Source organism: Poromitra crassiceps (assembly GCF_964638095.1).
Source record: "Poromitra crassiceps genome assembly, chromosome: 9".
NCBI lineage: Eukaryota > Metazoa > Chordata > Actinopteri > Beryciformes > Melamphaidae > Poromitra > Poromitra crassiceps.
Genome location: NC_139630.1, coordinates 31,092,385 through 31,109,884, shown reverse-complemented (window position 1 = coordinate 31,109,884; position 17,500 = coordinate 31,092,385). Strand labels below are relative to the sequence as shown.

Sequence of the window (17,500 nt, the reverse complement as noted above, 5' to 3'; positions counted from 1 at the left end):
CACTCACTCACTCATGGATGTTTAGTGAAGGGGGTGGGGCCAGGGAATAAGGGTCGTAGCTAAGGATAGGAAGGTTGTAGAGAGTGGGGGTTCAAGGGGTGGGTAGGGGGAGTGGCTTGGGGGATGTGGGTGGTATGACGGGGCGTGGTCAGGAAAGGGGGCAGGGCTAGGGAAAAGGGGTCATAGCTAGGGATAGGAAGGTCGTAGAGACCCCGGGTTGGAGCAGTGGGTAGGGGGAGTGGCTGGGGTGGATCCCCTGCAACATTTGGAGACATTCTTCTGCATTTGGCCACTTTTAAATCCACTTTTAAATGTGAAAAGGCATGTTGTTCCTCTCAGCCTGCATGTTGGAAGTGTAACACTGCTTAATTATGATCACTGTGAAGGTTCTGCAGGGCTGAAAGCTGTGTGTGTGTGTGTGTGTGTGTGTGTGTGTGTGTGTGTGTGTGTGTGTGTGTGTGTGTGTGTGTGTGTGTGTGTGTGTGTGTGGGACTTTCAGGCAGAGTAAGTGGCTCGATAAATGCTCATCCTCCCGCAGAGCCTTGTCCTCGTTCCAAACGGGGGGAAATTGGACAAGTCATTATGTCATGCTTTTAGTGGTTTCATCATTTGCGGTGTCTACACTTGATGAATTAATTAATTGAATTTTTGTAAAAGGCAGCAGCCACTTTGTGACTGAAAGTTGAAAAGACTGCGGCTCCACAGAAATACCCGTCTAAAATCGTTTTTTAGAGGAATAAAGCTGGTGAATCTAAGCCCCTGATACACCAGGCCGATTGTTGGCCAATCGGCAATGTCTGGACCGTCTGTGAGCGTCTTTGCGGGTCCGGCAACGTCGGCTCTAGTCGCCATTTTTGGCGGCTTCTTTTGGTTCCGATTCAACCGTCAGTGAGAGAAATCGCTCTGATTGGCTGGTCAGTGATGAGCGAGAGTGAAAATGGTAGGCAAACGCTGCTTTGTTTCAAGTACTGTATCTGGTTTGTATATGTGCAGTCCTATAGGTCTCACACAGGCGCACTAGCGTACGTGCTAGCTGACCAAACAGTCGGGTTTCATTGTTGCTAGTTCTTTGAAGTTGGGTCGGTGTGGTCCAGCTGACTGACTGTTCCTCTCTCTCTGCCTCCCAGGAGCCGTTTGCCCTGAACTTCACCAGCCGGAAGCTAACCATGGAGCCAAAGGTCATGGTGAACGCTCGGCTGGTGGTGGTGGGAGCGTCCGACACGGGCTTATCCTTCCTGGAGGTGCTTGCTTTCTGGTGAGTCCACCTCTGAATGTAGTTTATAGTGACGGGACGATATATCGAAATATGTCGCAATACGAAAAATGTGTGACGCATTGTCGGTGACAAAAATGACATGGTGGTATCAGCTCCATGTTATTCTGCTGTAGTCATCATCACGAATGAGATTGACCATCACAATTTCACACGCTCTCCGTCTAAATGATTGTCACTTTAATGACATTTCTAAATTGTTGTTTACATTCTAGGGAGCCAATGGCATGGCTAGAAAGATTTGCGAGACTTTAATTGATTACATCGTATAGACTTTAATTGATTACATCGTATAGACTTTAATTGATTACATCGTATAGACTTTAATTGATTACATCGTATAGACTTTAATTGATTACATCGTATAGACTTTAATTGATTACATCGTACAGCGGCTTGATTGAAACGTGAACCCTATATCGTGTGTAATTGCCCAGGCCCTAATGCAGGTGTCTCTTTTATTCCTTTATCAGGTTTTATTCCAGGAATCCAATCTGTGGAAATGTCACCTGACTCGGGGTCGGCCGTTTGGCGTGTTTGCCTTCACCCTCGCTTTGTCAGATTAACCGCTTCAGCAAACAATAAGAACCAGGAAGTCACTAAGTCAGGACGGGGGAGATAACTGCCAGGCAACCAGAGCCATGGCTGTGCGGCAATGGAAGCGCCTCACTCGATCACATAGGGACGCACCATGATATCGGCAACGTCATCGGTATCGGCCGATAAAGGCTTTAAAATGAAATACCGGCCAGAAAACGAACAGGCCGATAAAATGGCGCTTTAATTATGCCCAAATGCTCTATGCCTACATAAATACATCGAAAATATGGCATGTTTGACGTAACTTAAGTTGAAGTAGTTTTCTTATTTTGCCCACTGAATGTGTACATTTTGAAAAGCATCGTATTTATGTCAGCATCTGAAAGTGTTACTGTAATTCCACTACAGGAGAGACTTGATGTTCTCTGAAATGAGGTGTGTGTGTGTGTGTGTGTGTGTGTGTGTGTGTGTGTGTGTGTGTGTGTGTGTGTGTGTGTGTGTGTGTGTGTGTGAGGGGGGGGGGATTGATGGAAAAAACTCCTTATATCCATATCAGCAATCAGCCAAAAGAGTTGGAAAATATCGGCATATCGGATATCGGTAAAAAAAAAAATCCAATATCTTGCATCCCTATGCTCACAGGGCTGGCAGTGCGGGGCGCTGCTGGGTGCCCGGCCCAGCACACACAGCTGTCTGTGGCCTGGCATTCAGCGGCGGCCAGCCCAGCGCTATAGCTTTAATTAGCCACTGGGCTGTGCTGTGTCCCCCGGCCGTCAGGGATCTGTGTTTACGCTCACTAATGAGTTGACTAATGAGGCGGTTAGTGTCCGCCCAGCTAATGGCCAGGCGGCGATGCATTGAGAGGGTCAGCGTCGGCCTACGGGCCCCCCCCCCCTTATCAGCCCTGCCCAAACATCTACCCCCGCTTCCCCCACCACCACCACCACCACCACCACTCACCCCCCTGCCTGGGACGGGGTCAGACAGATAAAGCGCTCTGGAGGCTGGGGCAGGCTGTGGGTCAGTGTGGCCGTCTGTCACCGCCTGATAACAGCACAGATCCAGCGCCTGCTGATCCACTCAATGTCCACACTACAATGCCTATAATGCCTCGCTGCTGCTGCTGCTGTGGCAGCACAAATCCTCCTCCTGACACAGATCAAAAGCAAAATCAAGAATCCAAATGAAAAATCAAGGATCAAGTCGGTGATGACACACAGCTTAGAACTGATGCTCAGTGATTCGGTAACACTTACAACAGAGTATCGCAGGGATGACGTGTTTAGAATCTGATGAAGGACCGAAAACGTTATTATTTTGTCGAATAAACCTTTTTTTTGCAACTGGAGACAGTGTGCGGGAGTTCTCTCTTCTTTGGATGCAGTCGGGTTTTCCCTTCTCCGACGCACCCGTCGACTTTACGTGTGCAGAAGTTTTGCTCATCTAACCAAGATCCCCATACAAAAAAAACCCCATTGACTTCCAGAGGAGGGAACCAGCTGATGCGAATTTCCGGGTTTTAGGAGTCTTTCCTGAGGCATTCTATATGGGTAAACAAAGCCCTTAATGAACAGTTATTAACTGATGTGTCTACTAATCATTTACTGATGGTGTTCATGTTAACTATAAGGTATTGTGGCTGGGTTGAGGCATGAAGTCACTGAGGGTAAGGTTAGAGTAAACTTATGGTCAAGGCTCTTAATTAAGGGTTAATTAATTGAATTGACTTAATTAATGCACCCTTATTGTAAAGTGTTACCATGGATAATGTGTGTTTTCATCCAGTGCTACAGTCATATCTTCAGTGCCTACTTCCCAGGTGGGCTATCTCGTCAAAAGGGCCTTTCTGTGTGGAGTTTGCATGTTCTCCCCGTACCCCCCAGGGGGTTCCTCCGTACGTAACCCCCCACTAAAAACATGCAGAAGATCGTCATCCGACCAGTGACGACAACATCTGAAGTTGGTCCCCGGGCGCTGGAAAGAAAATGCGACCACTGCTCCTGGCCTGCCCCCTGGAGGAAAGGACAAGCCTGGCTGGGTCAAATGCAGAGGACATCATTTCACCGGCCACCGTCAGCATGAGTGTGTGTTGTGGCCGCACGCATGTGTTGTAGTGTTCGTGTGACAATAAAGACGGGCTTCCGTCTGAAATCGTGTTTTAAATCGAGTACCTTCCAAAGTTTACCTGACACTTTCACCACTTCACCACAAAACTAGATTTGTATTCCAAATGTGTTAAACAGACTAAAATCTGCATAATGTTTGGTTCTTAATTGTCAGAGTGTGATATTAGCATGTGATGTGGTGGGGTGGGCAGATGAGATAGGAGGCAGCAGTGATCTGAGGCCTTGGCGTGATAAGACTGAACGGCGAGCGAGGTCCACCCCTCCGCCATTCAGCGAGCTGTGCGGAGCTGATGTAGCTGCCGTTATCACTGATGTCACGTCCCTTTAGGCCGGGACAAAAGAGCTCATTTGCATCACAAGAGACGTTTGACACTACGGACAGTAAACACACAAAGAGGTTCTCTGCAGCAGGGGAGCACCGGCTGGTTCATGCTGTAAGAAGCCCTGAACACACCAGGCTCAGGGAGGGTGGAGAAACCCCTTCTGACAAGACTTCACCCTGTGGTATTGCTTGGTTGCATTTAGACCAATGCGTAAATACCAAAAACTGCAGTTCTTCGAATGGTCACTTGAGGCCGGCTGCAAAAGGGAGTCAATCCCTGTTCACCCCCATGTTAAAATGCCCGACTTTACAGCATAAATGAACATGTTTACAGCCTGGTTCAAAAAATGGTTTTGGTCTCTCTAATATCTGACTTAATTTCGCCTTTCATGACAACTGTACGGGGGCAGATTTATATATAACTCACCCATTTAGAGTAAAATAATTGATTAGAAAAATGACGACTGTTTTGAGCGTGATTGACAGGTCGCCTGTCCAGTGACAGTACAGCTCGGCGATCATGGACCAATAGAGGCCACAGGAATGAGTCATAGAACCCTGAAGTTAGCGTCGCCTGGTTCCCTCGTCTGGAAGTCAATGCGATTTTTGTATGGGTGATTTTTGTTAGACGCCTGAAATAAGGTCTGTGGTTAACAAACGTTTATGAAACTGAGACCTTTGTTTCAGCAAGATAATCACAAATGTATAAACTTTCATAAATAAATGTATGAGGACTGAACACAGGCATTGCAGGCCATGGAAAGAGCGGGGGGGGGGGGGGCGGGGATGCTTTCTCTAAGGGCTTTAGAAATAGTCGAATTCATGTATGTTAATACGCGTAGAGAAAATCCATAATGAATTAGCTACATTCATTTAGTGAACATACAGAAGTATCATCTTGCCATTGCGTCCATCATCAGTGGATAGCACAGAAAACTTTACCACAAACCAATATTGAGGAGTGCATTCCTGCGTCCACAGAGTGTTTATCTGTGGTAGAGAAGTGCTGGATAAACAAATGAGAGGCAGGCAGCAGAGGTTAAGATCTCCTCTAACTCTTTATTTGTTTGATATCGTTCCCGACATCAGCCAAGCTTTCTAAATGCCCTCACAGAAACTCTGGATGAAGAACGCAATTGTTGGAGCTCTTGACCTCGTCCTTCCCCGGGAAAATGGTCCTCTCCTCCAACTCCCAGCCTGCCAGTGGGCGATGTAATCTCAGTGTTCAATAGACGAGCACTCATGTTCCTCATGTTCTGTTCCTCCTCCTCCAGCCCTCACCTGAGGTTCAACAACATGACCCTGATCTCCACCAATGGTTTCCCCGGCGACTACGACCACGAGGATGTCGGCTTTCTGTCCACAAGGTGAGTGAATGTAATGTGTACCTTAACACAAGATCTATAACTTGAGATAGTAAAAAAAAATCTATAACTCGTTAACATCCACAGCTATATAACTTTATCTTAAAGGCCCAATCCAGTGTATTTTGTCATTTTTAAGATATTTCATATTTTTCGGAGTCATGTCGTGCCAATGTTGATTAGCCACACTGTTCACCAAATATTTTTTGACAAATCTTAATTTTGTGCCCAAGTTAAAACAAGGCTAGGTCGAAACCTAGCAGCATATTGGTTGGCGTGGGAAAGCGTTGATGAGCCTGTTGTCAGCCGAAGTGGCCGATTTGAAATTGTACCAGTTATGCACATTTGTTTACCAGCCAGGCATATTTTGTAATCCCACTTTTGTGTGTAGGGACAGTTCGTTATTTAGAAGGGGGGGGGGGGGGGGGGGGGGGTCACTGGAGGGATTTGGAGCACAGTCAAATAAAAAGATGTGGCTCTTCTCTGACCAAAATCTCTTTTCCCTTGACCCTCCACAAGTGATTGGAAAAATATGATTGACCCTCCTCAATGAAATCGCTTGTGAAACAATGCAGTTAGGATTTCTTTTGGCGCACGTGTTTCCGGTAGACTGTTTCCGTCTCCTTGGGTTACGCCCCCAGGTCCAGAAGCGGTGGAGACGGCTCCAGGCTAATTAGTCATGTATGTCAATTTGAGACTGAGGATGAGCTACCATGTTAGCTAGCTGTTAGCTACATTAGGTAAGCCAGCTGCCTGCTGAGGTACTAAGCTATGCCAGGCTCAAAACGCCACTGCACTGACGTGACAGCTAATACTATTTCCAGTGTAAGACCGGCAGGTGTAACTTACGCAAATAGTGTGTCGCACAGAATCAGATGACGTGCGACTCTATACCAGGCGCTCAAAGAATGTTTGAAAGAGACTCGTTGAACAGACAGAGACATTGATCGGATGGGGCAAAAGGGAAAGTTCAGTGATTTTATAAGTCTTTGCTATTGTTCACTCACCATGTTACTGTTAACACTCAACAGGCACGTGCACACATAGACATGAAAGGGGGCTTGAGCCCCTGCCTTTTTTTCAGTCTGTAAAAAGTGCCCTTTTTTTTTCTTTTTTTTCTTTTTTATTATAATACATTTTTCATTTTCATTCCAGCAACACATGAACAAAACAAACAGCTCAGACACATGAAAAAATAAAAAGTGCCCTTTCCTGACCATGAATGCATTTCTAATGATGCTTTGTATGGAAATTGCCCTTTCCATGCCATCACTGAAGGCAGCATTCAAAGAGAAATGCCTTTTCCGAGCTCTCTTGGCCTTGAATGCACCATTTGTAATAGGCGCATGGAGCAGTGTTTTTCTAAACCGCCCCTGAAGGCACCAACCCAAAAACGCATGTGCCCCACCCACTCCAGCAGTGCGCACTCCACTCAGCCAGAGCAACCATGCAGTCTGACAGATATATCAGTCAGTCAACGTGAATCAGGTATGTATGTTTGTCAAAGTCTCATCCTAAAATGAGATATTCCTCTAAATCTGGTTAAAATCGGAATATTTAAAATGAGTTATACCCCTAAATTGGCCTTCAAATTGCCTCAAATTTCCGACGCCGCCCTCCGGACGGCGGCTGTAGTGCCCTTTTATGAATTTGAGCCCCTGCCCCTCTAATGTTCTCTGCACGTCCCTGACACTCAAAATATTTTTACATCACAGTTTCTGTCTCAGCAGCAGCACCTGTTAGCATACAATGCTAGTGCATGTCAATGGCAAGCCATTTCTTTAAAACTCCCATTCAATTGCTTTGAGGCAGTTCTGTTATGTATACTATTCTTACTACAGTATTACTGCAGCTATGGAAGTCATATGGAATGGCCTGCAATTCACAGCGTACACGTTCTAATGTCAAAACTTGTGGCAGATGCTTAGCTTGATTAGTGATTCACAGGATAGGCTTGTAAAAATCACTGAACTTTCCCTTTAAGCAGTATTCTTTACCTTTAAGACCGTGAACCACGTTAACGCGGTTCACAGTCTTAAAGGGATACACACACAAATGCTGTATCAGGTATCAATGGGTTGGAAAAGCAGGCCAGTAATGATTCCCAGACACTGTTTCCATGTAAGAAACAAGCCAAGGGGATTCCAGTGTTTCCTCTGTATTCATTTAGCAGTGATGAGGGAAATGTGATGCTGAAATAACGTGGAACAGTATGAATGAGTCCTATCTCCTCCTAAAGAGTGTATTGTTCTTGTTTAGATTTTAGGTTTCTATTGTGGTAAAATAGCATAATCCACTCTCAGCTGTTCCCCTCTTCCTGCCTCCTGCAGCCATGCATGCAGCAGCAGAGACTTGGCCCGGCTCTCTCTGCGCTCCTGTGTCAGCGTGGTGACGGGGAAGATGGTGGCCATCGAGCGGGAGACCAAACACGTGCTGGTGTCCGGGGGGAGGAAGGTGCCGTACGACCACCTGATCCTCTGCACGGGCCTGCAGTACCAGGTCAGAAGAGCCACCACTGCTGCTGACACAAGATCTGATGTTATGATCCAGTGTGAGCTTCAAACTGACACAAATTAGACCACGGACCCCCCCATCTGATCAGATTTTGCCCCAGGGTCCTCAATCTGATCAGATCTTTGCTTTTAGATGTTTTATTACAGAAACGGTAAGAAAACCCTGACCGAGATTAGTCATACACTATGTCACTGTGTTACTTATGGATGGAACTATAGTGAAAATAAAGTATTCCCTTTTTTTTTTTTTTTTTACTGGGGAGCCCCTGGAATCCCCTCAAGGACCCCTGGGGTCCCAGGAGCCCACTTTGAGAACCACTGCGTAGAGGATATCAGGCTATCCACAGGCCCATCAGACAGGCTAATCTAAATGTTACAGGGTGGAGAGTGAGAGAGTGGACAGTGACTCAGCAGTGATTTGTGGCATCCCAGGACCGCCGCCCCCTTCTCAACACCACAGCTAACGTCACCGATAAAGCCTGCTGTGCTGTACCGGTGCTCAGGTTTATCCCTAGTTCACAGCATCACTCAGTCATTTCTAAACGGCCCGCTCAGCAGTTCAGAAACCAAATGACATCAGCAGACAATTATACCAAGAGAGATGAAAAATGAAGCCAACACGGAAGTGCCAAAAACTGCAGTTCCTCGAATGGCCACCTGAGGCTGGCTGCAAAAGCGAGTCAATCCCCATAGACCCCCATGCTAAAAGAACCAACTTTACAGCAGAAATAAACATGTTTACAGCCTGGCACAAAAACGGTTTTGGTCTCCGCATCTAATTTCACCGTTCACGACAACTGTACGGGGTTAATCAAACCATCCAAATGCTAATATGTGAATTCATAATTTTTGCCAGGGTATTTATGATTGTTTTAATGTTAATTCTCTGTGTCTTTATGATGTCAGTGATCTTGTTTCTGTTATTCACTGTGTTTGTTCACTGTTTGAACCATGTTTGTGAAGCACTTTAGGGGGTATATGAAATGCGCAATGTAAATGTTGTAAATGTAAATGTTTGTCTTCGTCGTGGTCCTGTAGGTCCCCTGTCCTGCCGGTGTGGACCTCAGCCAGCCTCGGCCCGCTCAGCGCAGGTTCCCCGGGCCGGTGCCGTCCAACCTGTTCACCCTCAACGACCCGCACGACTGCGCCGCCGTGCGCCGCTGGCTCGCCTGCAACTTTGTGGCGCTGCAGGGTATGTGAACGCCCCTCCTCAGCCCAATCGCCAGAATAAAACATTATATAGAATATAGAGAATATCAACATTTTTGATATAACCCCCCCCCCCACACACACACACACATAACCTAAAATGAATCCGCAGTAGTGCGTCATTATTCAGCTAGTCAACGCTGAAGTGCTCCAGTGTGATTAGCACCTAATTAGTTGCAGAGAAATCTTTGATCTGTGTGAGTCAGCCTGGCCTCTTCTGCTCAGGCACAAAATACACAGTGTCATTAACCTGCTGTCTGAAGGAAGTGTGCCCTGAGCTAGAGCAAGCCTATTATACACACTAATTACTTCACTAATTCACTTCATGAAATAAACTATTAGTACATGCAAATTACAATGGTAAGACTCTAATAGTAATAATAATGGCAAATGGAAATGAAAAGATCAAATAATATATAATACAAGTCATTTTAACCATAGATGAAGCAGAGTAACTCTGTTCCCCTATTTCATGTGTTACCTTTTGATCTTAATAGTAATAGTAACAGAAAATGAAACTAAAATGTAAATCACAATTATTTTATTATGGTTAGTAGTTAGAATTCGGAAGACTCAAACAGAGCGCATTTGTTCTATTTCATATGCAAAGGCATTATTAATTTAACTGTAGAAGTGTAAAAATCAGCACTACACCAGCGTTTATATGAGCCCACACCTGGTAGAGTAGGTCACTCTATGAGTAGACAACAACGCTTCAATCAACACTGGTCAACATTGCTCTGTAATAGTAATAGGAAAATAGAACAAAAATCACAAGTACAAAAATCATAATACAAACAAATTAAAATGTTGCTAGCAGAATTATGTGGAGTACATGTATTTCCATATTGCCTAGTGTAGTAATAGTTCTAGTAATAGTAATAAGTAAATGGATAAAGTGAGTATTGTAATATAAAGTCACAGCAGACACAGCCTTGGGCACTGGCAGCCTTGTGGTTCAGCAGCAGCTGTTTCAGCACCATGGAGAGAGACTGAGTGGCTGGCTGCTCAGGCAGATACAAGCCAAACACTGCACAAAGATAACCCTACTATACAGTACTGACATTACAGCACACACCAGCCCAGCATCAGATGTCACTTCCCAAGAAGAGAAGATTTCCCACCCAGTGCGCAAACTGACAGCAGCAGAATTTAATTTGGACAAACAGGGATAGCCTATTCTACAAGATGGAAACAGTAATAACAGTCTGTTTGTTGTTTTAGCATTATAAAAACCTACATTCTTGATATTAGGATTAGGTTTATTTAATCATTTCCCATTTTCTCCATAATCGCCCTTTTATGCTGAACTAGGTAAATTACCATCACAAACAGTGGAAGGACCGTTCTATCCATTCAAGTTCTGTGGTGTAACCCTAACCTGACCCTATTTCTAACCCAAAGATTAGCCCTAATGTTACCCCAGAGACTGAATATCTACTGACTACTTTTCATATGATCGTACCACCTGAAACTCAATGAGTATGCACATTGGTCTATCCAACTCACATGATCGAGTACCATACTTTGTGCCAATCATGTTGTTTGAGATGTCAGAAGTTTGCTAAAAAGTGCCACATACTCTTCCCTTCCCACTGCGTACCAGCAGACAATGCCGTGGTCTATGGCAGCAGCATCGACGTCTACACCAGTGTGGAGACCTTGCTGAGCCTGGGGGTCCGGGGATCTCGTATCCACGTGGTCCTGCCGCCCTCTGAGCCCGCCGTCCCCTGCTTCAGTGACCCCGCCGTGGAGAAAGCCGTGGCGCGGGCCCTGGAGAAGGCCGAGGTCCAGGTCCACCACGACTGCCTGCTGGCCCAGATGAATGTCGGAGAACACCTGGAGCCTCTCACATCTGTTTCCTTCACCAGCGACGGACAGCTGGTCCACCTGCAGTGTGGGGTAAGTCTTCACTGGGTCAGGATGGACAGCTGGTCCACCTGCAGTGTGGGGTAAGTCTTCACTGGGTCAGGATGGACAGCTGGTCCACCTGCAGTGTGGGGTAAGTCACTGGGTCAGCAATACTGTCAAAGAGATGGACATAGTGAGTGTGACGTCACCCGTTGGTTTGTGGGTTTGGCATTTTGGCTGCTGCCATCTTGGGGGGTTTTTTTTTTAGCCAGAAGTGACATATTTGGACCAGAGGGGGTTTCCCCGAGCCACAGCACCGCCTGCTATTGAACAGGTGACCTGTCAATCACACCCAAAACACAGTCTTTTTTTATCATCTATTTTGCTCTAAATGGGTGAGTTATATAAAAAGCCACCGCCCATATAGTTGTCATGAACGGTGAAATTAACTTTATTTTTTGTTAAATTAGTTTATTTCCGCTGTTAATTCGGGCATTTTAACATGAGGCGTGAATTGGGAATGCCTCAGTTTGGGATCCAGCCGCAAGTGGCCATTTCAGGTCCTGCAGTTTTTGGTACTTCCGCAATGTCACCAACCAAAATCCCCCTCCTCGATCAATACCACTAAGCAACCTGTAACAATTTGATGTTGTTCTGTGCTGTGGACACACTGGCTGGTGCTTTCACTACGTACCGAGCCAGGACCTCCCAACAATGGCTGCTTACCTGCCAAGGTGGCTGTTGGAGCTGAGAAGCGAACAGGCGACAGCCTGAATTTACCAGCATGTGGCTTATTGTTGGTGTTAATTTTCCACCACATAAGCAACCTTACACCATGTTTACAACCTTACACCATGTTTACAAGGCACAAGGGATTAAAATGGCCAAATCAGTGATTATTACAGTTACTAATCGTAACTTCAAGTTACAACGGACTGTGAAGATAGGTCTGCCTAACCAAGACTATTGCGTTCCCAGAACGCACTTTGTTTTGTGTCCTAGGTAGGCAAATAAATAAAAAGTCTGCAGATTGGCTGATTGTTGACTCCTCCTGTAAGGTTAATTATTGCTCCAATAAAGTGGATTCAGTTCTAAAAGGAGCTGCTGGCTAAACAGGTTGTACGTCACTTTTTCGGAAGGAGGTGTAGCGACAGTAATACAGTAATATAACGAGGGACTTATTTACTTTTGATACGAAGTAATACGTAAAGTAATTGTATTACTTTTAAAATAAGTAATAAGTAACTACTATACACTTCCTGGGTAACTAAACACTTGATGTTAGCTGTTGGCAGCTCTTCTTCTTCTTCTTCTTGCTGTTCAAAACTAACACCATGGGAGGGGAATGGGACACGTTGCAACATTTGCCACAGGAAGTAGTCAGTTTATTGGAAACACAAAATTCTTCCCATAGTAGCGTGATTCTGATCATTCATCCTGATTTGTTGATTTGATGATTCTGCTTCCAGGTGTTTCTGAACCTCTCCTGTAAAGGAGTCGACCACGACGCCTTCAGGAGCATCAACGCTGCCTGCTTGGTGTTTGACGGCAGACTGGTGATAGACGCTGCCTTCCACACCAACGACTCCTCGGTCCGCGCCGCCGGCCCGCTCACCAAATTCTCCCGCCGTTACCGTGCCGACGGCTGGTCCCACGCCAGCTTCAGCTCCAGGGAGGTGGGCCAGCACCTGGCGGCCATGTTGCTGCCCTTCTTCGACCCGACGCTGGATCCCGCCGTCGAGGCTCCGCCCCACATGGACCGCCTCACCCCCCTCTACACACAGGCCAAGATACAAGGTCTGACTCCCACACAGATCAGGCAGGCTCACGTCTGCAGGCCTGGAGAAATATCACTGAGAGATTTGAGTTCAGGGCTTGAAAAGTTTGGGTCTGTGAGAGCACGGAAACATGTCTTGTTTCCATTCCGATAAACAGTCCATGTACTGTCATATGGACTGTACAGTCCATATGACTATACAGTCACAGACCCACTGTTGTTTTATACTGTATATCAGTGATACTCAACTTGCCCCCTGTGTGGCTCGCGATGGAATTGCATTTTTTTTTTTTTTTTTTTTTTTTTTTTTACAGTGCACCTGAACGCAACATGTAAGATACCCGCTGAATAAGTGTCCAAATGTTCATGTCATTCTGGCCAATACTCCACTTCTGTTATAGCATTTCAGTCTGGAATATGGAATATCTTTCAATAATCTATGATTTAGCTGCTAAATTGTCAAATACCGCCGTCTGCTCGCTACCCAGGCACTTATGTATGTACTTAACCTAACTAACTTAACCTAACTAACTATCCGGTGTGCACAACATTGTCAGATTAAACTCCGGCTGACACCCCAAAAACCTACAATCCGCTACAGAAAAATGTATATTGTTTGTTTATTAACTGGCCCCTGGCCTTCTATCATTTCATGAAAGTGGCCCCCGGGCAAAGCAAGTTGAGTATCCCTGCTGTATATTGTGATGTCTGAGAAGAATAATCATCAGCTGGTTGACAAGTATCACCACTACCACTATTCAGCCCGGTATCACGCCAAAGCGTGTCAGTGTCACATTTTGCCTCACCTACATGTAGGTGTGAAAAGTACAGTACACGTGTGTATGAAGGTGCAGTACCAACAGGGGGCGATATATGCACTAGGTGGATGAAATGAAATGGTGGCCGGTAAGGGCGTTGCGGTCGGCGTGGCAGACAGGCGTATACGTTTGCCTTCGATGCCGACAAGCGCCGTTCGATGCCCAGCGTAAGCCGCATTTAAAAATGTAAGAAATGTTTTTCTATTTTGACCATGGCCAAACCATAACCATAACAACCAACCTTTATGGAATTGTTTTTAATGCGACACTGAACCGGCGGGTGTATTACGCACTTTGGCGCTGCACTATTAGCAAACGTCTAATAATACGTATAATTGCTTTGCTTTCTCGCTATTTTCTTTTGTTTTTCTATTTATAGCCAATACACAAACACGAGATAATCATTTGCATTCAGTTTTACACGTTCAGTCACAAATACATCAGAAAAATACCTTTTACTCACAAACACACCTCAGCTTTCCATCATGTCTGACAGATTGTCTCATCATCAACTCTGACACCAATCTCCCCGCTGCCTTTCTGTCTGTCCTGTTTCCTGCTCATTTGTCCATCTGTGTTTGTTATTTGTCTTTGTTTGTTTGTTTGTTTGTTTTTCTATCGGGGAGAATTTACTGCAGCAATATTTTCTCATCATGCGTCTGTGGAACATTTTCCAATCTCTCATTCGGGCCACCCACCCACCCACCCACTGAAGCCACAAACCCCGGGATCCACCCACCCACTGGCCATGTTACTGTGGCAGATCATCAAAGCAGAACAGCCCGTAACAATGCTGCATTGTGTTGCTGGGTATTCGCAGAGTAACCAAGGCCATCCTGCAGGTTACATGAACAAAATAGCCGCTCTCCTCTGCTCTGCTCTGACAGATGAAATAGCCGTGACCTTTTCAGAGGGATGCTCATGTACAGAGAAAGCAGAAATGCCATAGCATGCCTGGTATCAAGCTGTCCATTCCATAGCATGCCTGGTATCCATTCCATTGCCTGATAACAGCAATGTAGGATCATCGTTTTAATTGCCTATTCTATCATTTTGGTTTACTTCCTAGTTATTTGAAATTTTGTAATTCATTTCTTCCCAGCTGTATCTGTTTTGGTCCTACAGTTAACACTGTAGGTGTTTGGACAATTATAATATTTTATAATATTTTCTTAATTTTGCATTTTCACTGGCAGTGGTCATGCATTTTATTACTGCTAAGTCAATATAAAGAAGCATTGCCAAAATCGCTAACTCAACCCGGGGCTCTAGAGCCACATGCGTCTCCTTTATGCGTAGTTGTGGCTCTTTTAAGTCCTACTTAAAATAAATAAATACAAATCTAAAAAAGATAAGGGATGAAAGGGACTTTTTGGGATTGTGGCTCTTGCAAACAAATGTGTCCATGTGGCTCCTGAGTAGGCCAAGGTTACGTACCACTGCGCTAATGCATAAGCAATTTTGGAGTAATCTTTTGTAACTGACACACAATGGTTTCTCGTTTACTCGCTGTTGGATTGCCGTTAGATTCTGCAGAAGGGGTCCTTCCCAAGGTCCACCAGCAGCAACAACAATATCACAACTTAGAGACGAGCGCTTTCTTTCTGATGTGTTGATGTGTCCTCAGGTGGGCGGCTGCCTGGAGGATACAGCTACCTGCACTTCACCAAGCCTCAAGGCCCTGACCCCACGCCAGGCCCACAGCCTGGTCCACACGCCAAGCCTCAAGGCCCTGACCCCACACCAGGACCACAGCCTGGTCCACATGCCAAGCCTCAAGGCCCTGACCCCACACCAGGGCCACAGCCTGGTCCACACGTAAGCTTTCACTGACCAATCCATATATATTCTGTTACATCACCACACTGGTAGGAAAATAACAGGTGATTGTAATCAATTAACAGGTGATTACAATCAAATGACACAGACAGCCAATCAGCTGTATTGTAGCACCGTATTGGTAGGGAAATGTTTGTGCCATCATTGGAATACTATGAATAGACGGTTTTCACGGAATTGTGTGAGGCGGTGGTTTACAGTGATTTTACAACAGCTAAGAGCGGTTGGTCCTCAATTGTGGTCCTCAATTGTGAAGATGATCTTACTGAACACAAAGTTGGCTGTTTCATAGACTTTTGTTAAACCGTCGACTTTATTTCAAGCATTTTAATTAAAATCCCCATATAAAAATCCCATTGACTGTGAGACGAGGGAACCGGAAGTGCTAACATCTATAGAGAGCCCCAGGGATGACGTATTTTTGTAGTCGGAACGCGGAAGTCGTGGACTTCCGTGTTCTTCACTGTTTCTGCCTATGGGATTTTTGAATGGGTTGTTGGTGCGATGCTTCAAATAAGGTCTCTGGGCAACGCAAGCCTAATCAAACGCGAACCAGTGTTCAGCGGGATAATCTTCACACATGAGGACCACTTTCATGAGTTTTGAAGCGTAAATGCGAGCCCTAGAAGTAAAAAGCTCGAGCTAAGCTATTCCAGAACTACACACAGTGTCGCATAGGCTTCCACGTCACGTCACCACTCAACCTGGAGTGTTGTTGATGTGTGCGGCGCGCTGCTGTGCACTGATTACCCCGGGCTGAACCAGGTGAGGGAAAGAGAATTTCCATGTTCGTCCTTTGAAGTCAACAGTGTACTCTCATTTAGCCGTTTGCTAGCTAGCCGCCCTTTTAACGGCACGTAAAAGCTTAAGAACTCATAAAAGTGGTCCTCATGTGTGAAGATGATATTACTAAACACTGGTTCGCGTTTGATTAAGCTTGCGTTGCCCAGAGACCTTATTTGAAGCATCCTGCCAAAAACCCATTCAAAAATCCCATAGGCGAAAACAGTGAAGAACCCGGAAGTGTTAGCATCTATGTTTTCCGGACTCATTCCTGGGGCTCTCTATTCCTCAACACATCCCATGAACAAAGCCCATCCCCTCTCTATGACTCGTGTTCCCTCATGAAAAGACTTGTGTCTAAGCTCCACGTGGAGCACCGGTGTGACGAGTGGTGTCGCCTAAGCTCCACGTGGAGCACCGGTGTGACGAGGTGGTGTCGCCCCCCGCAGGGCACGGCGGACATCCTGACGGGACGCGTGGAGACGGGGAACTACTTCCGCCTGCGTCTGGACCGCTACGAGGCGGTGGAGTCCCTCACCTGCCTGTCACTCAAGCCCATCCCCGTCTCCAACTACCTCTGTCTGTACGGGAAGCACCAGGCACTGCTCAGCCAGCTGGTGTCCCGCTACCACCAGGGCCTGCTCCACGACCTGTACAGGTGAGAGGAGGTACCACCTACTGCACGCTGTGTGGAAAGAGTACTGACACATCTTACTCAAGTACAGGTATTGTTACTTTAGTCAAAATGAACTCAAGTACAAGTAAAATTACTAGTCCAGGAAATGACTCACGTAAGAGTAAAAAGTAGCCTGTTCAAAAGTACATTTGTGTTAGCCTACTTTAAAAATGTTTTATATTTTAATTATGCACCCTAATACATTCCACGCATCCAGCACATGTCAACAGTGTTACATAAGCTGTCCCTGTCTTTGTCTGTCTTGTCTTTCATACTGAACAGCTGGTTCAGATCCAGCCAGGGATGCTCAGTTTGGAGATTCTCTCCTTTGCCAGACGAGCTAGAGCTGCTAGCAGCAACATTATCACAATCAGAGACGAGCTAGAGCTGCTAGCAGCAACATTATCAC

At 45.8% G+C, this 17,500-nt stretch overlaps 1 protein-coding gene across 1 annotated transcript in view; it reads left to right on the top strand.

Moving 5' to 3' along the window:
- The window catches only part of cfap61 (cilia and flagella associated protein 61), a gene marked incomplete at both ends in the record, with an annotated part of 43,166 nt that overhangs the window by 22,001 nt on the left and 3,665 nt on the right, over nucleotides 1–17,500 (top strand). The window contains 8 exons of the mRNA XM_083642937.1: nucleotides 1,128–1,255; nucleotides 5,536–5,628; nucleotides 7,956–8,124; nucleotides 9,177–9,330; nucleotides 10,957–11,249; nucleotides 12,668–12,995; nucleotides 15,421–15,611; nucleotides 16,778–17,073. Coding sequence (XP_083499063.1) covers nucleotides 1,128–1,255; nucleotides 5,536–5,628; nucleotides 7,956–8,124; nucleotides 9,177–9,330; nucleotides 10,957–11,249; nucleotides 12,668–12,995; nucleotides 15,421–15,611; nucleotides 16,778–17,073 — 1,652 coding nt within the window. The remainder of the gene's footprint in view (nucleotides 1–1,127; nucleotides 1,256–5,535; nucleotides 5,629–7,955; nucleotides 8,125–9,176; nucleotides 9,331–10,956; nucleotides 11,250–12,667; nucleotides 12,996–15,420; nucleotides 15,612–16,777; nucleotides 17,074–17,500) is intronic.